Source organism: Propithecus coquereli, unplaced genomic scaffold (genome assembly GCF_000956105.1).
Source record: "Propithecus coquereli isolate 6110/MARCELLA unplaced genomic scaffold, Pcoq_1.0 Scaffold210, whole genome shotgun sequence".
NCBI classification, from domain to species: Eukaryota; Metazoa; Chordata; class Mammalia; order Primates; family Indriidae; genus Propithecus; species Propithecus coquereli.
In genome coordinates this window covers 2,467,815-2,493,742 of record NW_012146079.1, presented here as the reverse complement: position 1 = coordinate 2,493,742, position 25,928 = coordinate 2,467,815, and the positions used below count along the sequence as shown (strand labels likewise).

At 33.1% G+C, this 25,928-nt stretch overlaps 1 protein-coding gene across 1 annotated transcript in view; it reads left to right on the top strand.

Annotated features, from left to right (window-relative positions):
- Positions 1–5,604: 5,604 nt before the first annotated feature.
- CEP170 (centrosomal protein 170kDa) overlaps positions 5,605–25,928 on the top strand; it is a 111,684-nt gene continuing 91,360 nt past the window's right edge. Inside the window, exons 1-4 of the mRNA XM_012644336.1 lie at positions 5,605–5,656; positions 7,504–7,649; positions 15,097–15,186; positions 22,838–22,916. Coding sequence (XP_012499790.1) covers positions 7,545–7,649; positions 15,097–15,186; positions 22,838–22,916 — 274 coding nt within the window. The 5' untranslated portion in view covers positions 5,605–5,656; positions 7,504–7,544. The remainder of the gene's footprint in view (positions 5,657–7,503; positions 7,650–15,096; positions 15,187–22,837; positions 22,917–25,928) is intronic.

The following is a 25,928-nucleotide window of genomic DNA, read 5'->3' as shown; positions in this document are numbered from 1 at the left end:
TAGCTATCTGTTCTCACAGAGTTAAAATTTTGGTTGACACCTGTTCCTGCTATAGCCAAAACATTTTAGAATGATATGCAAAATCCGCACTGAATACCTCACTGTTCAACTTTAGCATGTTATGAAACTGATGATGCTGTGTTGCATTTGCTCACATATATTAACAATACTTATAACTTGTTGCAAAGTGTCATTTAAAATAGAAGCTTTAGCACAGAGATTTTGCTTATGCAAGATGCTATGAAAAGAAACGAGAGCATCTGGATCTGTTAATAATTTTTGTTATCTGTGGAATAAACCCTTCTTGTTTTCCTGTCATGGAAGGTGCACCATCTGTACATAACAATCACTAAATTTACCAAATTCAGTCCAACTTTATGACGTTTATCTTGAAAGTCGTTGAAGATGTCTATTCCCCAGGTTCTGCTTGCAAGAATGCCCAAAGTGAGTAACTATTCATAGCAAAGAAAATCTTTTGTTATGAACTGAATGAAGTATACAACCTGAGCCAAGTCAGTAAGATGAATCAGTTGATTCATCCAAAGTGATTAAATGATATATATTTTCTTTTTGAAGTATTGCATGAAATTCTGTTAAGTTGAAGACAAATTAATTGAGGCTGCGATGAGCTATGATTGTGCCACTGCACTCCAGCCTGAGTGGCAGAGTGAGACCCTGTCTCTAAAAGCCAACAAACAAAAACGCCGAAGAGTTTGAGTTCTAGCTTGAACTCTACAGGGAGCTATTGAAGATTGGGAATAAAATTGTTAGATTTACTTTTATAAATAAAGGTAATTTTTGTTACCAGGATAGAGAAAGGATTTGGAGGTAGGAGACTAGAGAAAAGGGATGCAGGTGAAAGAGTTCTGCAATAATTTATCGGGAAGTACCAATGGGATTAATGGATAAGTGCCAAGAAGGTGGAATCAAGGAACATAATGACTTACCTAAATAAAGGAGGAGTGAGAGAGAGAGAATCTGGGCAGTTGGTGATGTTATTCACTAAGACAAAGAAAACAGGAAAAAAGATACATTTTGTTGTATGAAAGGGTTCAGATTTTTTCAAATTAAATCTGAGGAGTGAACGGGGACATTGAACTCAAAATGACTTGTAAACAATTAGAGGTAAGGTCTGGATCTTGTAAAAAGAAGTTTTGACTTGAAATTTATATGTGTGCTTTTAAATGTAATAAGCAATATTAGAAGCCCAGTGCCTTCGGAAGTCCCAAGGGGATCATGTATAAGGAAGTAACCCCCTTAAAAATGAAATTTAAAGAAAAAGTGGACACTATCAAAGAGATTGAGAAGTGGCCACAGAAGTGAGAGGAAAGGAAAGTGATGTTTCTAGAAGGCAAAGACAGGAGTGGTCAAAGATAATGAGTGGTAATATAAGATAGGAATATTAAAGATTGAATCTATCAGTTAGGAGGATGTTTTTCACTATTTTTGACCGTGAAGTATTAAGACCATAGTTCAAAATCCGAAGTTACTTTGACTTTGGAAATTCATATTTACTAATAGGTGGACTTAGTTCCGTCACAAAATTACTTTCTGATTAGATAATTTAAGTTGTTATTTGATATTTTTATATATATACACAAACTATACTCTAAAAAAATAAGTTTACTATATGACAAAATTCAAGTGTAATCAAAATTACTTTAAAAAATGTATCTACCATAAGTATTTGCATTGCTCGCATGTGTTAGTTATTAGTACCAGTAATCTTTTATCTATTTTAGCTGCTTTTTACTCTCAAAATTACAGAAGCTTTTCTCCAAATGAAATAATATGTCAATATTCTTTAGGCTGGCTATGCCAGGAGATTCTCTCCCTTAACAGAATTCCTGTATTTTATCTTCTTAGAAATAATCACACTACAAAATATTTGCAGTGAACTGTTATATACCTCATGGCATTCTGGTAATGGTGAACCTAATCACTTTAACTGTTGATATCCTAAAAAATTAGACTTACAGATTCATTAACAGTTGAAATGATTATTGAAAAATTTTATCCAAAACGTAACTTATGTAATTTACTAATTCATATGAAGGCCTCAATGATGCTGTTTCTATAAATGAAAATATAAAGTTCTCTATGCTCTTTTAATTAAGAATTTTTCTTTCCATCATAAATTATTTATCAGCTTATTCTGCATGTATGTATACTCTAGATATGAAGTATTTAACTAAAACCATTCTTAATGTAAATGATCATGTGATTTATGTTTGTTTGGAACTGAACTACCTAGAGTAGCTACTAGGAGTGTGAATATGCAAATTTAAATTAATTAAAATAAATTAATCTCTTCAGTTGCATTTGCTGTATTTCAAGTGCTCAACAGTTGACATGTGGCTGGTGGCTAACATTGGACAATGTAGTTATAGATCATTTCTATCATCACTGTCTATTGCACAGTCTGTTGTAGAGATAAGCATTATAATTTAACATTATATTATAATTTAACATAAAAGTAAGAAGAAAAATTATATAATTTAGGCCAGTAATTAGCAACTTATTATTATATAATTAAGTGTATTAGTGATATATTCATAAAATGCATTCTTACTTAAAACATACCCTGAGACTTTTTAGTTATTCTACACTTTGAAGTTTCAATTCAGTTTTCACATGTTATACTGATGCTATGATGGAAATGATTTATACTCACCTCCCAAATAGTTAATGTATGGTGAATGAAAAAAGATGTTAGCTGAATGTGGTGGCTCATGCCTGTTATCCTACCTCTTTGGTTATCCTAGCTCTTTGGGAGGCTGAGAGGAGAGGATCACTTTAGTGCAAGAGTTCGAGACCAGCCTGAGCAACATAACAAGACTCTGTTGCCACAAAAAATAGAACAATTAGCCAGGGTGGTGGTGTACACCTGTAGTCCCAGCTACTAGGAAGGCAGAGGCAGGAGGATCTCTTAACCTCAGGAGTTTAAGTTTGCGGTGAGCTGTGATGATGCCACTGTACTCTAGCCCTGGTGGCAGAGAAAGACCCTGACTCAAAAAAAAGAAAAGAAAAAGATATTGAACAGAAACCATTTTTAAAGGGCATATGAATTGGTAATAAGCTAAAATTAATTGCAGAGAAATGGCAGAAATGAAATTATTATCATAAAGTAATCTAAGAACAGTGAACCAAAAACATTTGGCTTTTAAGGTCTTAACTCATCTTCCCATTGTTATTCCCTCCTGTAGACTGTTTTCATCTTTTCATTCCATTAAGAAGCTTTGCACACCTTGTCCTGCTCCTAGTGCTCTAGGACTTGACAGAGTTTTTTAGATTCATAGTTATTCAGTGAACCTAGAGATAGATTACTGTCTTGTAGATTCTAGGTTTCTGATCCATGCTGTACTCCAATTTACTAAAATTACGTTCTTATTCTAGATTGGTCAGCTGGTTTTTGGTCTTTGATTTTAATAACTGGTTGATTCTTGTTTATGGTCTTCTCAGGGTGAGAATCTTAGACCCTGTGGTCAAGCAGGAAGCTAAGAGGTAGATTGAAAATAGACTGAATTTTGCAAGAACTGTCAGCATTTATTGCCCAAAAAGAGAGTGCCAGAGAACATGTCGTTAAGTAAAAATATATTGCTTATCAGTCATACTCAGACTCTTTAGCCAAATCCGAGACTGTAGGAATTGGTATCACCCACATCATTTTAAAGGTTTATTTAGGAAAAATACAAAGGAGATAGTGGTTTGTGGGAAAAGCCCAGTACTTGGTATCTGAAGGCCCATGTTTGAATATAGATGGTTCCTGTTTACTACTAGTAATTTTGTGACTTTGAATAAGGCTTTAATGTCAGCTTTCTTAAGGGAAAAATGTTCCTTGCATGCTTGTTTTAGGAGTTAAACGAAACAATGCAAGTGTAAGTACCTAACACAGCTACTGGCACAAAGCTGGATAAATGGTACTGGATAAATGTTTGAATCTAAGTCTTAATTGATTTGTTGGTGTAAAAACAACAAAATTATGTTTTAATAAGAGTTGTACAGTTCTTTTTCATGGAGCATAGAAAACCTGGCAAGAATTTTTAAGGATTAGATAATTTATGGAAAAGTTAACTTGTTTTTTCTTAGGTACTTTCTTTAAGCATTTTATAAAATGATTTTTATGAAGAGCTGTTTATTAAATCACTGGCTTTTCCCATCAAATCTAAGTCTTCTTTTGAAAATATATAATAAACTCATAAATCAAATACATGGCTTGATATCTGGAATGTTGTCTTATTTTTATGAGAGTTTTTTTTTTTTTCATAGCTTTAAAGCCATTTCAGGTTTAAGTTGTTAATTACATTTTTCCTCCATACATATTTGCTTCAATTCCCTTTTACAAAACAATTCATAATGAATATGGCAGATGATAAAGGTAAAATTTGGAATACTCATTCCAAAATCATGAGTATATGAAAGCAAAAATTTTCCCAGTAATGAAGTTTGTTCACATGAGAGTAGAACAAGTATCTTGGTAGGTGTCCAAAAAAAGCACAGCTGTGGATTTATTTTTTTGGAGTAACTGTACATGTGAGAGTGGGGACTTAAATAAATTTTTCCCTAAAGTATATTTCATTATCTATCCCAGATTAGGTGAATTATACTGCAGAGCTGAATTTTTAATATGTTCTAAGTATGCATCACTTTCTCAGAGTTATTTCCCTGGACCACCCATCCAAACTTGTACCACCCTAATTTTCTGTTTTTGTTTTTTCATGTTTCTTCCTTGCCACTGTCACTGAAGTTGTCATAGTAATTTATTTAGCCATTTGTCTATTTTTTGTTTTTATGACATTAGGAACTTTTTCTGTCTTGATCCCCACATTCTCCTTAGTATCTTACAGTGGTATTTGTGAATGAAGAAAAAAAATTCGTTATTTTATTTTATAGTAATCTATAAAATGGACTCCTTTTATGTCATCAGTATATAATGTCAGTATACCATCAGTATACCATGTCCATTTGCTAGAACTTGCAGAATTTTTGTAGTTAAAAATAATTATATATATTTATATGGCATTCCTAGAATAGTGTCTGGCACATAGTAATGCTACCTATTTATAAATACAAAGATTATAGAAAATTATGTCTATTTGCTTTTATAACATATGATCTGCACCTTATTTGATCCTGAGTTTATTATTAACATAACGTAGATCTGTACTTTAATTGCTCCTGAGTCCTTAGCTGAAAGGCAACCCTAATTTCTTTTATTTTCAGAAATCATCAAAAGACAAAGACTTTTAGTGTTGGATATTTTCTATTAGGGGGAAATGTGAAATAGGAATCCTGAATTTATCCATTTGTTAAAAATATTTTCACTCTTTTAGGTACTTGGTATGATGGGGTAAAAAGACATGATACAAGTGGTAGAAGCCTATACACCAGCTGATGCAGTGGCTTATTGAATTCGTTTTAGTTTATAAGCTTTACTGCTGATTCCTATGACAGTTTCGAAAGGTGAAGTTTATCACTTTTTCCTCTTTGTTTAAATTTTCATTAATTTTGTTAGGAAAACCACATCATCTTTCTCCTGCTATTTATTCATTCAGGAAACAGAGGTAGGCACTGGGCCAAGCTCATGGAGATCATTGTCATCCTTTCATGCCTCCTGATAACCAGAAGAAAAGTTGCCACATGGGTGTATAAATAGGTAATAGTTTATTAAAATGAGAAATACACAGGTTAAAGGGAAGCATTTTTGCTTGGTAGATTGATAGTACTAATGGGAGGCCAGCTATTTATTTCTCTGCAATAGCAGGAGTTGTGGGGTAAGAGGAGGTTTATTCTCTATAAAGCCATCTGGTGATGAATCAGCCAGCCAGTTGCCACAGCATAAGGATAGACTATACTTAACATGTGTTTTAGCTCAAGTAATTGCATACAGTGATTATCATTTATATAATAGATTTTTTTCCCCTCAAACTTAATAATCTAAGTACTTTTTTGCTGTAGGTTATGTGATACACTATTTTGTAGTTCTGTTGTAATGCTGTCACGTATCAAGTGCACAGTGATTGTTGCCTATCTCTTAACTCTGTCATAGTAATTAAGACCACTCAGATCTTGTCGTCATTGCTCAGTTTGAATTATATGAGACTGGTAGAAACATTTTTAGTATAAATAAATAAAAGCAGTAAAATATACACAATTTGAAACCTAGAGTGTAGTAAAGCCGTGTGCTCTGCTCAACTGCAGAGGTTTTTTGTTTGTTTCTTGTTTTCTTAGAATTTAAAGCTTAAGTATTAAAATTTTAGTCCATTAAATCCTAAAATGAACTCTGATCTAGCAGGAAAGTCAGTTTTTAAAGCTAATCATAGCTTCCATGTAAATGGAAGATAGATTTTCATATAACATAGTGTGAAAGGTTTATTGATGATGGTTTTAGATACCATATTGCAAATAACTTTCAAGAAACTATCATTTGTATAGTTTTGATGTTGTATCAAAGAAAACTATCTACAATTATTTGAAAAGCCTATTAAAATTCATCTCCCTTTTCCACCTAATTATCTGTTTGAAGCCAAGTTTTCTTTATATATTCCAAGTTGAGCAATATTTGGCAATGGATTAAATGCAAATCTGATATGAGAAGGTTTTTTTTACTAAGCCAGACATTAAAGAGATTTACGTAATATAAAATAGTACTACTCTTCTCACTGTTTTTTGTTTTGGAAAACATAGTTACTTTTTCATAGAAATATTGGCAATTTTTAAATGAAATTGTTTTATTGTTATTTTAAATGAATTAATAAATAAATACCAGTTTCTCAGTTTTTGTTACTAATATAAGTAATATATATCTGTATTTCTTCCATGTAAACAAATGGGAGTTCATTTTTTTTAAAGAGTGTTAAAGGTTTCCAACAAAAAGTTTAAGAATTCTTAAACAAAAAGTTTAAGAATCACTGCTCTCAGAAAATGTATTAAGAAAATAAAGTACATGTGAGGAAAGAGAAATTGAAATTACATTTTTTAAAAATTGCATTCCATGGTTTACATGTGGTAGACAAAGAAGCAATTTCTTTGGTCTCCATAGTTCTTTAGTTCTTAATCAGCTATCAAATGAGCTATCACTCATTTTGAATTCAGTCTTTCCTTCTCAAACCATTTGTATATAAAACATTTATTTGTATAATATTGCTGTTATTTTCTGATGTTAACATGATACTAATGTGAGCAATTACTTGAGGATTATAAACCTGAATAAACTGTGCTAAAAGCCTTTTAGGAGTATAATAACAGTTTGCTAGTTGACCACCTATTTACTTACCTTAATCTTTTTCTTTTTAACTGGAGTCTTACAGGAGTCTGTGGGCTTACTTCACTGACGAGAATTTAGTATATTTGTCATTGCCCGGGACCTGTGGACAGTACATTTAATTAGGTGTGAATTTTGGTGAATGCAGTTCCATTCTTAGGCCTACTTACGGGGTTTGGTGAATGGATACTAAAGCTAAAAATATCTGAATGTATGTTTTTCTTCATATCTCTCTTCAGGATGACGTAGCTTTGCCAAAGACTTAGAAGCTAAGCAGAAAATGAGCTTAACATCCTGGTTTTTGGTGAGCAGTGGAGGCACTCGCCACAGGCTGCCACGAGAAATGATTTTTGTTGGAAGAGATGACTGCGAGCTCATGTTGCAGGTAATTGTGTCAGCCTTCTTTATATGTGTCCACTCAGAACTTGGAATTACTGTAAAATAACTTTCTACTTCTTTGGAGAACAACACTATTTAGATTTGAACTTTCTGTCTCTCCTTTTAGCTCTAGCTATCAGTTTAATTGATTTTTTTCATCCCCTTGAATCACCTAAAAAAATATTCTAAGTCTTAGGGATTATTTGAAGAATGAGGGCTCAGAATAAAGAAGTTTTATTCTTAAGTAAGAAGTTTCACATTATATGCTTTTAAAATAAAAGCCTGTAAATAATTCATAAAATTAGCATAGCATGGAGTAAAACTGAATTTTAATTGTGGATACTTCAGTGATACTGAAATTAGTTTCATTGCTTCTTTTAGAGATGTTCATTATGATGCCTACCAGTAGTTTGAGTATAATTAAAGATTATTGATATTTTTTAAAAATAAATTTTATTTTGTACATTGAACTTATACAACATGATGCTGTGGGATACATACAGATAATAAAAAGATTACTATAATGAAACCAATAAACACATGTGTCATCTCAGATAGTTACCCGTTTTTTTTTTGTTCTTGTGACAAGAACAACTAAAATCTATTCATAGCATGAATCTCATATAGTACAATTTTATTACCTGTAGTCCTCATGTTGTGCATTAGATCTCTAGACTTCTCATTTTATGTATCTGCTACTTTGTATATTCTCTGACCTATAGCCCCCCATTCCTCCCTCCTCCATAACTATTACTTTGTTCTCTAGCTCTGAATATTTTAATTTTTTTTTTTTAAGATTGTACATACAAGTGAGAGCATATAATATTTTTCTTTCTGTATTTGGCTTATTTCACTTAACATAATGTTCTCCAGGCTCATTCATGTTGTAGCAGATGGCAAGATCTCACTCTTTTTTAGGGCTGAATAATACTACATTGTACATATGTACCACAGTTTCTCTATCCATTTGTTTAGTTCACTGGTGGACACCAAGGTTGTCTCCATATCTTGGCTCTTGTGAATAATGCTACAGTGAACATGGAAGTGCAAATATCTTTATGAGGTGGAGATTTCATTTCCTTTGGGTATATCCCTAGAAGAGGGATTGCTGGTTTATATAGTACTTCTATTTTTAATATCTTTATAATCCTCCATACTGTTTCCATAATGGCTGTACCAATCTACATTCCCACCAGTAGTGTACAAGAGTTCTCTTTTGTCCACATCCTCACCATTTATTATCTTTTGACTTTTTGATACTAGCCATACTAATTGGTGTAAAGTAGTATCTCATACTGGTTTTGATTTGCATTTCTCTGATGATTAATGATGGTGAGCACCTTTTCATATACCTGTTATCCCTTTTTGTGTCTTTGGAGAAATATTCAGGTCTTTTGCACCATGTTTTAATCCAGTTATTTGTATTCACACTATTGAATCATGTAATATGAAGGTTTCTTTTTTTACACATTTTGGATATTAACCCCTTATCAGATATCTTGTTTGAAAATATTTTTTCCTAATCTGTAGGGTACCGTTTCATTTTGTTGATTGTTTCATTTTCTGTGCAGAAGCTTTTTAGTTTGTAGCCTCATTTATTTATTTTTGCTTTTGTTGCCCGAACTTTTCGGTGGATATCAAAAATATCATTGCCAAAGCCAATGTCTAGGAGCTTTTTCCTTAGTTCTCTTCTAGGAGTTGTATAGTTTCTGGCCTTCTATTTAGATGTTTCATCCATTTTGGGTTGTATATGTGGGTAAGATAAGGGTCTAATTTCATTGCTTTGCATGTGGAAATATGGTTTTCCTAGTACCATTTATTAACGAGATTATGCTTTTCCTGTTGTTTCTCTTGGTGCCCTTGTCAAAAATTAGTTTACTGTATATGTTTGGATTTATTTCCGAGCTTTCTATTCTGTTCCACTGGTTTTTATCTCCTTTTTATGTCAGTATAATACTGTTTTGATTATTATAGCTTTGTAATATAATTTTAAATCAGGAAGTCTGATGCCTCCAACTTTGTTTTTCTTTCTCGGAATTGTTTTGGATATTAGAGATCTAAAGATTGCTGGTATTTACTGAATCATGTGTGAAGGAGTTATTTTTGAGAGATACTTTTTAAAATCTTCTTGGGGAAGGTAATCAGCAGAAAAATGGATCTCCAGATTTTTGAGGATTTATTAATATTTAATAAGTCCTGGCAATGTAGAATAAAGTCTTATCCCTCTGCCTACTTTTCTTATGGGGTTTAAATACCGCAAACATGTACTTAGAGTAGAAATGTTTATGGTTGTCATGTAAGCCACCCACCCCCCAAGGACATTTGGCAGTATTTATAGACATTTTGATTGTCACAGATGGTGGGGGCGTAGAAGTAATTCCTATTGACATCCAGTGAGTAGAGTCCAGAGATGCTGCTAAACATCCTACAATGTACAGCATACTTCTTCTTGTCACCTCCCCTACACACACAACAAAGAATTATCTGGCCCAGGGGTCAGATAACATGTGGCCTACCAGGTCTTTAAGTGCAGTCTTTTGACTGAATCCCAACTTTATAAAACAAATACTTTTATTTTTATTAATGTATTTTTGTTTGTCAAGTTTCAATAAAACAATCCTCCTGGATTGACCAGCACAATTAGAACATTAGTAAACCATAAGGGCTAAACTGATGGTTGCTACACTCATGATTTAGTTCTAACTTCCCCCACCTGACTGAAGCCACTACTGCACAAGGCTGGTTGGTGAGAGTTTATGGGGCTTGAGTACGCCAGTCTGTCACCAGCTTTCGACAGCAGTGCACTGTGTTTCTGTTTGAAGTGGAATTTGTGAATAGTTGCACAGCTTGACAGTATTTTTTAATTCTGTCTACTTAACAGCCCATTATGTCAGAGAAGGAAGAACACATTTTTTAATGAGGATTGGGAATTGCAATATTATCTTGTTTCTGCTGAAAGATAAGATTATTTGCTTGCTTTGTGATACTGCAATATCAACATTAAAGAAATTCAGTGCTCATCAGCGTTGTAACATTCATAAGGACCACAAATATTTTAAATTAGAGGGAGAGGCATGAAAGCTTGTATTGCAGAAATTAAAAGATGAAAAGGAAAAGCAAAGATAATTCTTTGAAGCAGCAATAAGACCTGGAAATAGTGCCACTGAAGTAACTTTTAAGTAGCTTATATACTCGGGGGGAAAAAGGGAAGCCATTCAGTGATGTACAAATTATGAAAGAATGCATTGCTGAAGTTGTAGGATGCTTAGACCCTGATAACGTTTCAAAGTACAAACAACTGCCTCTTCCAAGGAGAACAATAACTGATCAGCAGCATGAATTAGTCTTTAACTTAACAGCTTTGTGCAATAATTCAAAAAGAAAATATATACGATTCAGTCACTTTGGATGAATCAACTGATACTACTGACTTGGTGCAGGTTTTATACTTCATTTGGTCATAACAGAAGATTTTTTTTTGCTGTGAAGAGTTACTTACTTTGGACAGTCTTGTGAACAGAACATGGGGAATAGATATCTTCAAAAACTTTCAAGATAAAAGTCGTGAAGTTGGGCTGAACTTGGTAAATTTAGTGATTATATATACAGATGGTGGTCCTTCCATGACAGGAAAACATAAAGGGTTTATTGCACAGACAAAAAAAGTGTTAACAGATTTAGATGCTCTCATTTCTTTTCATTGTATCTTGCATCAACAAAATCTTTGTTCTAAAACTACTATTTTAAGTGACACTTTGGAACAAGTTATAATTATTGTTAACTATATTGGTGCAGATGCAACATGGCATTGTCAGTTTCATAGCATGCTAAAGTTGAACAAACAATGAGGTATTCAGTGTGGATTTGGTATATCATTCTAAAATGTGTTGGCTATTGCAGGGATAGGTGTTAGCCAAAATTTTATATCTGTGAGAATAGATAGCTAAATGTTATGAAGAACAGAATCAGCAATGTGAATTATTAAAAGAAGATTTCTATAGGAATGCAGCATTTCTGTGTGATATCATGTCAAATCAAAACAACATCAATATTTCTTTGCAAGGCACTAAGGCTATGTGTGATATATGCCAAAATAGCCAAGCATTTCAAGTAAAGGTATCTTTTTCCAACACACTTTTTCTTTAAAAGGAAATTTTGGATGAACCTTTTCCCCAGTTAGCAAAGGTCATTGATGAGCAGAATGATATATGCAAATCATTTGAAGAATACACAGCTGTTATAGGCCTATTAATTGGAGAATACAATGAAAGTTTAACATTTTGAGAATCATCACACTCTTCAGCCTCACCTAGTTGATATCACCAAATCACCTAAAGAACTACAGATGGAATTGATTGAGCTCTCTGTAGATAACATTTTAAAGTCATTGTTTGATGCCAGGAAAGATCCAATTGAAATATGGAAAAATTCATGCCTTTGGCATCATGCCCCCAAAATGCTTTCTTGCTTTTCAGCCACTTATTGCAGTGAATCTACATTCTCCTACCTAACCCAAACCAAGACACCATTAAGGCTGATACTCATCTAGAGAATTAACTGAAACTGCAGACCTATATGCTGCAACTAAATATTCAAATGCTTTCCAACAAAAAGCAGACACAACAAAGTCATTAAAAGGTTTATTAACTTTAAATAGTTTTCATTTTTTTAAATTATTAAGTACATAGCTGGATTTTTACAAAATAATGTATATTTTTGGGTATATCTAATTGAAGTTTCTTGAATGTGGCCTTATTTGATAACAGCTAAATTAATGCAGCCTTCCAACGTCAAAGGTTTTCCACCCCTGATCTGGCCCAAAATGTCAGTAGTGCCTAGATTGAGAAATCCTGCATTATCCCAAGAAGAATCAATTTTTTATATATTTGTATGCATATAAACAACTTACTTTATTGTTTTTAGACAATGTAAGTAAAGACACCATACAGCTGTATGAGTAAGTTGCATATACAGTGACACCTTAATTAAACCAATCAGGAAAATAAATAGTGCAGAGATTTTCTGGTCTCCTCAGTGATAGAGCAGTGAGAGTAGCAACTGAGAAAAACATGGTAATGATTGTGTTTGGGTATAAGCTTGTTGGAACTGGTCCATAGCTTGGGGTTATATGGGAGGAGCTCATTCATCGGGGAGTGAAAAAGGTGCTTTCTAAGTGGCAGTTGTATCACCAGCAGAGCAGTATCCCAAGAAAGATACTGAGAATGGCTGGCCCTTTGTTTAGGAGCTTGCAGGATAAGTCCCCTCTCATATGCAGATATGTACTATTAAGAGACATTTGAGGTGGGATGCCTGATGATAAAGTGGGAAGAGAAATGTACCATATACATAGTGCTAGAGTCAGTGGTAGGAAATTTTTTCATAGTAAATGCATAAGTTGATCGTATCGGAATCGTGGGTATGATGCTCGTACTCATAAGAATAGTGTGATTAAAAGGAGGGCTTTGGTGGCGAATATTGTGGTGTATGCTTGTGGTGCGTGGGAGTTATATATGATTGATAAGGTATCTTTGTCTTGAAAAAGAACAAATTTGGAGACTTCACACTTCCCAATTTCAAAATTTATTAGAAGGCTAGTGATACTGACATGAGGGTAGCCCCATAGACCATTGGAATAACATTGAGACACCAGAAATAAATACATACATCTATGGCTTTTATGGGTTGAATTGTGTCCCCCCAAAAGATATCTCAAAGTCCTAATCTCTCTTACTTATGAATGTGACCTTATTTGGAAATGGAGTCTTTGAGTATATAATCAAATTAAGATGACATCATTAGGGTAGGCCTTAATCCAATATGACTTGTATCCTTATAAAAAGAGGAAAAGAACACACACAGAAGGAAGTCGGCCATGTGAAGATAGAGACAGAGGTTAAAGTTATTACATCACCAGCCAATGACCAGTGGGGCTACTAGAGCTAGAAGAGGCAAGTAAGGATCCTCCCTGGGAGGTTTCAGAGTGAATATGGCCCTGCCAACACCTTAATTTTGAACTTTTGTCTTCCATAACGATGAAAGAATAAAGTTTCTGTTGTTTGAAGCCATCCAGTTGTATTACTTTGTTATGGCAGCCCTAGGAAACTACTACAGTGGCAATCGATTTTTGACAGTGGTACCAAGTTCATTCAGTGGAGGAAAGAAAGGCGTCTTCAACAGATAGGGCTGGGACAACTAGATTTCCATATGCAAAAGAATGAAGTTGGGCCCCTACCTCACACCATATACAAAAATTAACTCAAAATATATCAGTGACCTAAATACAAGAGCTATATATCCATCAACAGAAGAATGGATAAAATATGGTATATACATACAATAGAATGTTATTTAGCCATAAAAAGGAATGAAGTTCTGATGCATGCTGCAACATGAATTAATCTTGAAAACATCATGCTAAGTGAAATAACCCAGACACAAAGACACATGTTATATGAATTCATGTATATGAAATATTTGGAATATGCCAATTCATAGAGACAGAAAAGTAGGTTAGTGAATACCAGGAACTGATGGAAGGGAGGAATGAGGATTTATTACTTAATAGTTACAGAGTTTCTGTTTGGGGTGATGAATTTATGCTTCTGAATACTTAAAAATGGTTCATTTTAATTTGATGATCTCATATGGGTATCTTCTTTTATGACCATTTTTTTTATTTATGCTTTATTTTTAAATAGAGTATTTAAGATATATAACTATATTAAATATATATTTAAATAGAAATACAGAGCATGATCAGGCAAGAACAAAACAGTTTTGACCTGTTTCTCGGGTCAAGTCACTAAGCTCTGAAGAGTGTGTGTACTTTGAAAGCTACCTAAAAGCAATTTTCAAAAACCACAGTTTGCCACTATAATTCCTTTTTGTACCTCTTTCTCTCTTTTAACTCTTAGAGCTGTCCCATGAATTCCAGTTTTAGAACCCATATTTTAAGTGAAGATAATTTTGTTCAGAAACATAGCACATTGTGTCCCATTTTCTCTAAATCTCTGGACTTCTTGTACAATTTATATTATTGTTTTTAGTATTGAAAGAAGAAAACCTACAGATAAATTTTTTATTAAATACAATAAGATTCATAAACCATTATAAAATTATAATTCACAATTTCTTTATAACATTTCCAAATTTAAAAAAAATTATAATTTGATATATTTAACAAGGTCAGCTGATAAAATTTCTCTCAAAAGTAGAACATGTAAATTTAGTAGAAAAGATTATCTTAAAAATTTGGCTGCTTTCCTCTTTGGGGAGTGATGCCAAATTTGTATCGTAGAGTAGCACAATTTAAATCTCATTTAATCCAATTTTACTTTGATATTTCTCCATATTTATCGACTGTCCTGTTAATATCAGATATCTAGCCAAAATCTTTTGATTGATATTTATTCTGGTATTTTTTGATATTTATTAACTTAAAAAACTCTTTTCAGTCTCGTAGTGTGGATAAGCAACATGCTGTAATCAATTATGATGCCTCTACGGATGAACATTTGGTGAAAGATTTGGGCAGCCTAAATGGGGTAAGTTAAGAGTGTATTTTGTGTCTTATTTGAATATTTGCTTAATATTGTAAGAGGACTAACCAGATTACATTTCCTATTTATATTTCTATTTTCTTTAGTTTATATTTTACTTTTAAATGCTTACTAGGTACATAGCACTTTGGGGACCATACAGTAGAATATGAAACTAGCTCATGTTCCCAAGAAACTGTATAAGCAAAATATACTTACAAGGATTCAAAAGTGGTTGATTATTATTATCTGTAATGATTAAAGAAGACTTCCTTAAGGAGTTGAGACCTAAGCTTGACTTTATTATATGGCTGGAATTTTTATGGGAAAACAGCATTCTTGGGGACTGAGAAGTATGGGTTAACTTTAGAAAATAAAGATGAAAAGGTGGTTTGGTGCCAGTTAGTGGATGACCTTCTCTACGAGGTTAAAAAAAAAAAAGTGAAACATAACCATTAATAAATACAATACATTATCTAAACCCCAGTGTTCATTATTGCTTCTTTGACTTCATACTTTGGAGATATTTTTGTGTTACTTCAGTGAATTTTTTCTTATTCTTTCATTTGGTCTTTCTATATTTGGCAGAATATAAGTAGCCACGGACTATAAGAGAATGTTGAAATATTGAATGATTAATCTTCTTTCAATTTCTTAATTTTCTTAAGGCTCTGTTAACACAGGCAAATATAGTATTGTTCATATCTGTGCTATTGAAATTCTTGAGGTGAATTTAACAGAAACTAAATGTATCCCAACTGCTTCAAACTACTAGTGCTTTTCAGAATATACATTAGACATTAAATGAAAAAGCATGCAGAAATTTGACAAATATGGTGAAACTCTTTTTTTTTTGCCAGTTTCTGGATTGGTCTATTACTTGAAGAACTTTTATATTTATTCTTTGAGATACCTTTATTGTAGGCATGTTTTTCTGTTGGTTTTATTCAAGCCTTTCTTTCTCATAGCACATACAGAATTAAGTCTACATTCTTCATGTTTGCACTGCAAGTCCTTACATTTGACATTACCCACTTTTCCAGGTTCATCCTCCATCGTATTTTTCCCTTGCCGTACCTCCAAAACAGTAGTCTTCTACTATATTGTCTCCTTCTCCAAATGATTTGTTAGGTTTTCTTCAGCCTACTAATTCTTCCTTCTCCCTTGCCATTCATAAAAGTTTTATTTATATTTAAAAGTAAAACTCAAATTCCACTTCTTCCTGAAGGGATCAAAGAGAAAACCCTTGTATTTAGGAATATTATCTTGCTTTAACATGGTGAAAGGATTGAAATAAAAGGAGATGGGCAAAGTTGGTAAACATTGTTGTTAACATGAGGCATGTGAGTTAGCAATTTTGATTCCCAGTTCCTGTTTGCTAGAATTACTCTTCCTTCTCCACAACTATAAGCTTTTGGGTGCTTTATCAGCCTTTTATTAAATCTACTTTTACATCTCTGTTGCTGTGCTGAATTATGAGCTCCTGATTCCGCTTCTGTGACCATGGTGCCTAGCACAGGGCTCTGCACGGTACATGAACCCGGTAAATGTTTTCTGAGTAGAAAATTGAATTAACTTTTTCTGTTTGAAGGGTATTATAGCAAAAATTTTTAATCTATTTCTGCAATGTGAAAGATTTTAGCAATGTTATATTCTGTCTTTAAGTCTAAATAAAGTTTCTAAATAAAGTTTCATCTTGACCACAGTACTATTCTTATGTGTCTTTATCTTATTATCTTGGACAATAATAAGCAAGAATTACATCAGTGTTTTAGTCTTCTGTAAGACGGTGATCAAATATGAAAATTATTTGGTGTTATAAAAAATACCAGATGAAATATGAACTATATTTCTCTGGATTGGCCTTTGTCATAATTTGATTATACTCAATTTTATGAAAGATAATAACTCATAGAGAGTAACATCTGCAATCTGAACTTGAAATCAGGACCTGGATTTGAATCTCATCTGTGTAATTTACCAGCATTGTAACCTGGGATAAATCACTTAATCTCTCTGAAATTCAATTTTCTCATATATATTCATATTATCTCCCGAAATATGTGAAAATATGTTGAGTTGAAGTTTATAAATATAAAGATACAATGCAAAAATCTTTTTTCAGTTATAAAATAGTGAAATGATAATTCCTGCTCTATAGTACTGTTATGAGGATTAAATGTGACAATACACGTGAGTATACACCTATTAAAGCATTACACAAATGATAAATGTACTATTACCAGAAATAACAGCCTAAGAAACATGCCTTTGCAAAGGATTTTGGTAGCCAAATAATATCAAAAATCTGTGAATTACCAACTATCATTCATTTTATTTAAAAGAGAACTTGTAGACTATTATTTACAGTCTGTTTGCTTATAATATTCATATTATTCTAGGAACTTGAGCATCAAGTTAAAAGTAGTAATTTCAGAGGTGGGGGATAGATACAGTGTAGTGGTTATGAGCCCAGCTTGAATTGATGTAAGTTTGGATGAGTTACTTGATTTCTCTGTTCCTTAATTTTAAAAAATTGAAATAATAAAATTTTACTCACCTCACAGGTTGTTGTGAAAATATAAATAAGTTGATAATTTTAAACACTTAGGACAGTACATAGAAACATTCAATAAATGTGAGAAAAGCAGTTAAGACAAGTTTAGCACCCTGTAGCCTCTATACTTTTCAAAGAATCACTGTTATAGTTTTTAAAAATCACTTACCAACTAAATTCAGCTTAAAAATGATCACTTCCACGGCTACTCCCTTTCACCCTACCCTAAAATGCACTCTCAAGGAACCTAGATCTGCAATTTATGTAATTGCCACCAGAAATGGCAATGAGGAAGGTGGAACTGGTTCTGTTGCTGATATTTTACTGGGCCGTTTTCCTGCAAGCGCGTTAAAGGGTATCTTTCTGTGGAAACCCTCGTTTGCCTTCAGTTCCTCCTGCCTCTTCCTGCCACTGGAACACTTGCCCCTCTTATAGCCACTGTGGCCTCTGCTGTACCACACCTCTCCCATCCTAACCCTGCCTTTTGTTACTAGGCTGCCACCTCAGCAATCTATGTACCGGTCTCTCCTGTGTCCCCCTTTTACACTGGTGTTCTTGCCAGCGTCAGACCTGTGTGGCATAGATGGAAAGTAGTCCTTACTAAAGTATAAAAGGAAGAGTTGGGGAAGAAGAGGAGGCTTTTGTAGCTGGCAAAATGATTGAGGTGGTTGTGTTCCTGGCCAGTCTGTTCAGTTTTCCAGATCATCAATATAATATATGGTGGTTATATGATTTTATAATATCAATTATATAATTTAGTTGTATGTAAATTAAATAGGTATTTATTTACTTTGGTTTGCTTCTGTGGTGTTAGTGGTTTAGACAGGGAGTTTTTGGAGATGGTTTAGCTTGGCCACTTAACCTTTCTCAATCTGGAAAGCACGTGGGATTTGTAGTTCAGAGACCTGAGTTTGAATCCCAACGTTACCACTTGAACTCTGAGAACTTGATTGTTACTTTACTCTCTGTGCCTCATTTTACTCATCTATCCTACCTACCCAGTAGAGGTGTGGTCAGATGGCACTGACATAGAAACAAAAGTTGTTTTTCTTTTTGTATGTAATCTATTAAAATACTTCATATTTGATCTACTAAAATGATTTTTTTCCCATTGCTCTTTGAAATTTTCTATATTCCTGTGGTAATTTAGACCTTTAGGAGACTATTTTCTGCCAGATGTTTTTACTTGCATTTTTGTGAGCTGAAACTTTGTGTCTGGCTCATATTTCCTAAGCTTTTTTAGATCTTTGGGAATATTTGTCATAAATGGCTGTGTGTTAAAATTATGTTTCCTGATCTCTGAAAGTGCCTAGTACATATGTTAAATGCCCAGCAGGTACTTAATATTTAAGAGAGTTGAGCAGTCAGTCTTAAACTTTAAATGAATCTTATAGGTCATCTTATGCCTTTTGAGTAAATACGATGTTTTAAGTTATTAAAGACAGTTTTAAATAAAATTGGCTCAGAACTATAGTATTCTTCTTACATAGTATACCTAGTTGTTCATCTTCTGCATACCGGACATCAGTGAATTTAATACTTTCTTTTATTCTTCTCTTTTCCATCATTTTCCTCAGCTTTTCTGTTGTTTTTTTTTTTTTTTAATTTTAAAAATTAAAAAAAAAAATCTTTTTTCTCTTCTTTCTTGTTTTATTTATTTATTTATTTTTTTATCACCTTCCAGGACAGCCAATGGTACATGCTTTTCTGTTTTGTAGTTACAGTCGTGCACTCCATAATGACGTTTTGCTCAATCGTGGACTGCATAATCATGGTCCCATTAGATTATAACGGAACTAAAAAATTCCTATCCCCTAATGATTTGTTACAGTTGCCTGTAGTATTCGGTACAGTAACATGCTCTACAGGTTTGTAGCCTAGGAGCAATAGGGTATACCAAATAGCCTAGCCTAGGTGTGTGGTAGACTATACAATCTAGGTTTGTGTAAGTACTGTACATTCTATGATGTTTATACAACGAAGAAAATTGCCTAACAATACATTTCTCAGAAGAACGTATCTCTGTCATTAAGCTGATCCATGACTGTATACTTAGAATACTGTGGTAAACTAAAGGTATAAATTTCATTAAAATATTCTGAAATATTTATTTTGAAAAGAAACCTGAAATTAGAATTTATAAATCCCAGAAACCTTTGAACTTTTTTAAATTATCATTTCAACCTTTCTGTAAAGCATGTTGGAAGCTTATCATTTAGGATTACTCATAAATCATACAAAGGTGTGATCTGGACTTATAGCAGTATTTCATTATCTCTATATATTTGTCTTTAAATAAAAATTGCAGCTTTTTCTAATTTCTTTTGTAGACTCAGAAACTGGTATTTTGTGACATATTACAAAAAGCTAATTATGCATAAAAATTTGAGGGGATAATCTAATCTCCTTATGTGTTTTACTGTACATAATTTGGGGTCTTTCTAAACTTCCTCACCATGAAGGGAGCCTTCCCAAAGAAGCTATCATGGCCATCTCAAATCTGATAAAATAGGAGGTAGAAAAAATAAAAAGGAAAGAGTATAGTAATTTTTAGAATTTCAACTTATCAGAGAAAAACTTGTTAGGTGTCTGTATTCCAGGCAATTAAGTATAACATTTGTTCTATAATCTGTAAATCTAGCAAATTCTAGGCCTTTAATTCCCAGAACGCCAGGAAAAATAGTCATCACCATTTACCGTCTCTGTCCAGTGGACCTTTTTTATTTTTTAATATATATGTAACATATGTCTTTTTACAAATAATTTTTAAAAGTAAGAATAAAAGGTTAATTAAAGCAACTTGAAATTGTAATAAAAAATTAGACATGACAAACTCAAATTTTTATTTCATATTTTTCTGGTTTTTAAATGTATATAATCCACAAAATGGGCAATGTTCTTTGAATGCAACTAACTCCTTGTCAGTTGACATGTGTTCACCTGGGACGTATAACTATTTTATAAATGTTGATTCCAGATCTCAAGTACTATACGTTTCTGGTTGGTTCTAGCATGTTATTTGTGGTTCTTCTTGTTCATGCAGGATCAAAACATAGTGATTTTAAACCTTAGCAGCTTGTCATTTTATTAAGAGGCTAGCCATCATGTTTCTTTCATAATTGCAAAACATTTTTATTATTAGAATTACAAACAATAATTAGAAGATCAATCCAGTAATTTTATTTCTGCATCATCTCTTTCCTTCTTGTCATCTTTGTGTAAATACTTGCATTTGTTCACTTACTGTATCAAATAAGTGTTGGAACACAAATATCAATTTTAAAAAAAGAATACTGTCAAAATTTCTTTTAAAATACAAAATGGTTCAGATTCTTGTTGAAAAATATTGCATGATTCTTACTGAATACTAACTGGATGGAAATACCTTATTTCCTTTTTTCCTCAGAAACATTCTTATTGATTATTGCATTAGAAAATTCATCTAGGATTATCTGTATCTGAAGACACATGGTCTGATAATTTTGCTTATGCAATCAGCTTTATCATTATTACTGTGGTCTAGAGTGCTGCTATCTGTCTCTTTGTATTTATCTTAAAATTATGAAGTATCTTCCTGTTTTCTCCTCTTTGCCTTTATGGATGTTAAATTAGAAATTCCAAATTTTCAGCTGTGTTCTTTAATAGCTAAAAAGCCCCACAAAATCCAACGTGTAGAAAGATAGTATCTCCAGATGTCTTTTATATTTTCTTGGAAAGATGATGCAATATTTTGGGCATTGCAATAAGAAAACTGAAGAATGATAAAATAGTGATGATTTATTTCACTATTGAATCATCCTTCTAGGTCTCTGCTTTTCACTGCAGTAACCACTAGCCATGTGTAGCTATTGAGCACTCGAAATGTGACATCTAAATTTCAAAGACATATTACCAAAAAAAGAGTATAAAATATCTTCTTAGTTTTTATATTGATTATTTATTGAAATGTTGCTATTTTGGATATATTGGGCTAAATTAAAAATAAATTATTAAAAGTAATTTCATCTCTTTTTTTGTTACCTTTTTTATGTGCCCACTAGAAAATTTAATATTATGTGTGGCTTGATTTGTGGGTTGCAATATATTTCTGTTGGATAGCACTGTTCTAAGTATTTGTTATTCTTTTGTCTTAATATTTTGGTCATTTTCAGTATTATTAGAAATAATTGGCTGGCATGGTGGCTCTTGCCTGTAATCCCAGCACTTTGGGAGGCTGAGGTGGGAGGATCACTTGAGCCCAGGAGTTCCAGACCAGCCTGGGCAACATAGTGAGACCTCCATCTCTACAAAAAATTTGAAAATCAGCCCGGTGTGATGGCACATGCCTGTAGTAATAGCTACTCAGAAGGCTGAGGTGGGAGGATTACTTGGGCCCAGGAGTTCAGGGTTATAGTGAGCTATGATCATGCCATTGTACTCCAGCATGGGCAACAGAGAGAGACCGTGTCTCTAAAAAAAAAAAAAAGAAGAAAAGAAAAGAAAAAAGGAATAATTGATGAGTAAAGAGGAAATAGATACTAGGATGATGAAATAGAACAATTTCAACATATAGGAAAAGTAAGATCACCAAGACCCCATAATGTATCTCAGATTCATGAAAGGATCCAAAGAACCCATTTGACAGTTACAAAACAGAATAAGACTTATTCTGTTTTGTTTTTTCAAAGTAAATTTTATTTTTGTTCTTTAGAATAATTTTAAGAATAAAACTAATGAAATGTGACTCCTCACAAAGTAGAATTTTTCAAAAAAGTTAAAATTGGGTCCATTGAACTCTGATAGTATATTAAGAGTTCAGTATTTTACCCTTTACAATTGCCAGCTTCAGAGTAGGAGCTTTTCTTGGTGGCATCAGTTTTAGGAACTATACTAAATGCCTAAATTCATCTTGGCAGCACCAGGTTCTTTGTGTAATAGTGATAAAAGGATTAGTATGAAATTATTTATCACCATATAGGATGCATGACACATCTTATGATGCACAAGCTGTGTTAGTCACCATATGACATGTACTTCTAAGTATTAGATTTGAGGATTTGCTTGTCTGAAATATAAGATAATACTTCATATGTAACCTGACATCTTTTTTTTCCCTCGTAGACTTTTGTGAACGATGTAAGGATTCCAGAACAGACTTACATCACCTTGAAACTTGAAGATAAGCTGAGATTTGGATATGATATCCTTATATGATTTTGTGCATTTATTAAATTTATTCAAAAATATTTACTCTGGTGTAAATTAATATTTCTTGAGACATAAGAATTCACAATGTAGGTATGCTAGGAATCTCAGTTTATGGTATCTTTCCATACTAACACACATGTTAAAAAACAATTTTTTTTTCTTAGTTATTATGCCTGTTCCTGAAAATCACCCTGGAGAAGTTGATGGACTCAGCTTTTTTTCCATCTCTCTTACTCTGTTTATATAGTTTCAGCAACAGTCTCCCTGCAGTGCTGTTGGATTTGTAGTTTGGGTATCAAAGAATATAACTGAAGAGGGGACAGGGAATTATTTAATTTTAGTCCAGCCCAGGGATTGTTTTCCAGTGCACTGATCATAATGTGCAAGTGGATCGTAATGCGCAAATCAACCTCCTGGGAGGAATGTAAGAATTTAAACATACCTTTTTCTTCCATCCCTTCCCTTCATGTTTTTTTTATACATTACATCTGTATTGCCTATTTAATTCAAACTTTCCAATATCGTGTGCCTTCTAAGACCAATATTCTTCGAAAATATACATTATGCATTTAATGTGTATTTAAAATTCTTTTGTTTAAAAAATAGGAGTCTAATAGCTGAACAGGGACTTGACTGTATTATACTATGTAGGGTAGCATGAAGAATCACTAGTGAAGAGAAGGAACATGATTGAAGAATAAAAACATTTTTATTTATACAAGGCAAAAAGTTTTATGAAAAGTACTTATTTATATTTAGTCAAAACACAGATATTCTGTTTTATGCTGAATGTTTTTCTTGAGTTTTAGTTTTTTGAATTATTAATACTATATTTGTCTGGGCTTAGTTAATAAAGAATATATTAAACATTGGCAATTTAGGTGGACTTTTGTCACTCTAACAGAAATTATCATTTTAGCTAAGTATAGTTGATGCTCAAAGTAAATGTACTAACATTATAAAAATTGTTCCTTAAAATTGATGAAATTTTTAAATTTTAAAATTTAAAATAAAAAAGTTTTGTGACATATCTCATAATACACTTGAGCCAAAGAAATATACAAAAGGAATATTCAAAAAGTCAATATACAAAAAACTCAAACCATTAAATATTAATACTTGTATGTTTTAAACCTTTAAAAAGTATGTCTCACATAAAAATGATTAAGAATTAGGAATAAAGCGTTGATGAGTAGATCATTTCCCACCAGCCTATGTTTCATCAAAAAACAAATACAAGTGTATTCTGAATTTCAGTACATCCTTTAATTCGTTTGGTATTAGCTGTTTTAAAACAGAAAAAACTGGAAAATTCAGGTTTTAATAAAACTCTATAGAATTAACTTTGAATTTTAAATCAAGAAAAAACTGTGTTGAGAAAAAACTCATGATTTTATGGATCGTACACTAATTTCTTAATAGCAAACTAACATTTCTCTTTTATATACCAGCTTATAATATGTTTGTTTAAAATTGCCAGGATAAAAGTTTTGTCCCAAAGGACTTTCTTAGGGTTGAATGGTCAGCGTTGAGCTGGAACTACTGTCCAAACGCCCAGGTGAGGCTCATTTAATTTTATTATTTTAAAGTAGCATATGTCACAGTGGCAGAAATTTTATTATATAGGATAAATTTTAAAAACAGATATCATATGTTTACTCATTTTGTATTTAGATATACTAAATGGAAGAAATTGTTATTTTATTCATATTAGTATTAATCTTAATAGCCAGTATACAAACTACGGTACCTTGGAGTGGAAAACTAATGATTAAAATGCCACAGCAATAGAAAGAACATTTTAACATGGATTGAGACTAGAACTAGGGAACATAATTTATCTGCCAGAAGTCTTTTTTTCTAACTAGAGAAATTAAGTGATTTGGGAAAGCACATAGTGAAAGAGCCAACTTTTAAAGATGACAGTAAACTCATAAGGGGTACAGAAATGCTACATACAGTAATAAAGGTAAACCTCGGAAACAGCTAGTAAATCTTCAAGTGGCCAAAAATGTGGCAGATTAGGAAGCCTAATTTTACTCATTGCACAATTATTTATTATATGCCTCCATTCATAGTCTTAGTGGTTTAGGGATACAGTAGTGAATAAAACCACAATCATTGTCCTCCTGGAACTTACACTTTAATAGGGTTGGAGGGAGCTGACAGCATGCACACCAAGTGAGGATATTAAAGGGTGATAAATTCTATGGGAAAAAAATTGTGAAAGGGATGGATACAGGGCACTAGTTTTGTGGAGTGGGAAGTTACAACTTTAAAAAGGATATTCATGAAGACCTCACTGAGAAACCAGCACTGGAGCAAAGATGTGGAGAAATTGAAGGAGGTGGCCATCTGGAGAAATTGCTTTTCAAGCAGATGGAAGAGTAAAGTGCAAAGGACTTGAAGCAAGAACACATCTGGCATGTTTGAGGAACAGCATTTCAAAGCCAATGTGATTGGAGCCAGCAAACAACATCACGAATGTATTGGAAACCAGAATGTATCAGCCATACTAGGCCATTATATTGACTTTTATTCTGAGCAAATCGGGGAGACATTGGCGGTTTTTGATCAGAGTGCCGGAATATGACTTACAAGCTACACTTGTTCGAAGAAGTCTAAGGGAGGAGGTGGGCAGGGGTTGGAATAAAGAGGAAGACCAGTTGGAGGCTATTGTAGTAGTGCAAGTGAGCAATAAAGGAGGTTTGGACCAGGGTGGTATAAGTGGAGGTAGTGAGAAATGATAGGATTCTGTGTATATTTTGGGGATGGGGCCCATAAAATTTTCTGATAAAATTAGATATAGAGTGAGAGAAGAGTCAAGGATGAATCCAGGCCGGGCGCGGTGGCTCACGCCTGTAATGCTAGCACTCTGGGAGGCCGAGGCGGGCAGATTGTTTGAGCTCGGGAGTTCGAAACCAGCCTGAGCAAGAGCGAGACCCCGTCTCTACTAAAATTAGAAAGAAATTAATTGGACAACTAAAAATATATAGAAAAAATT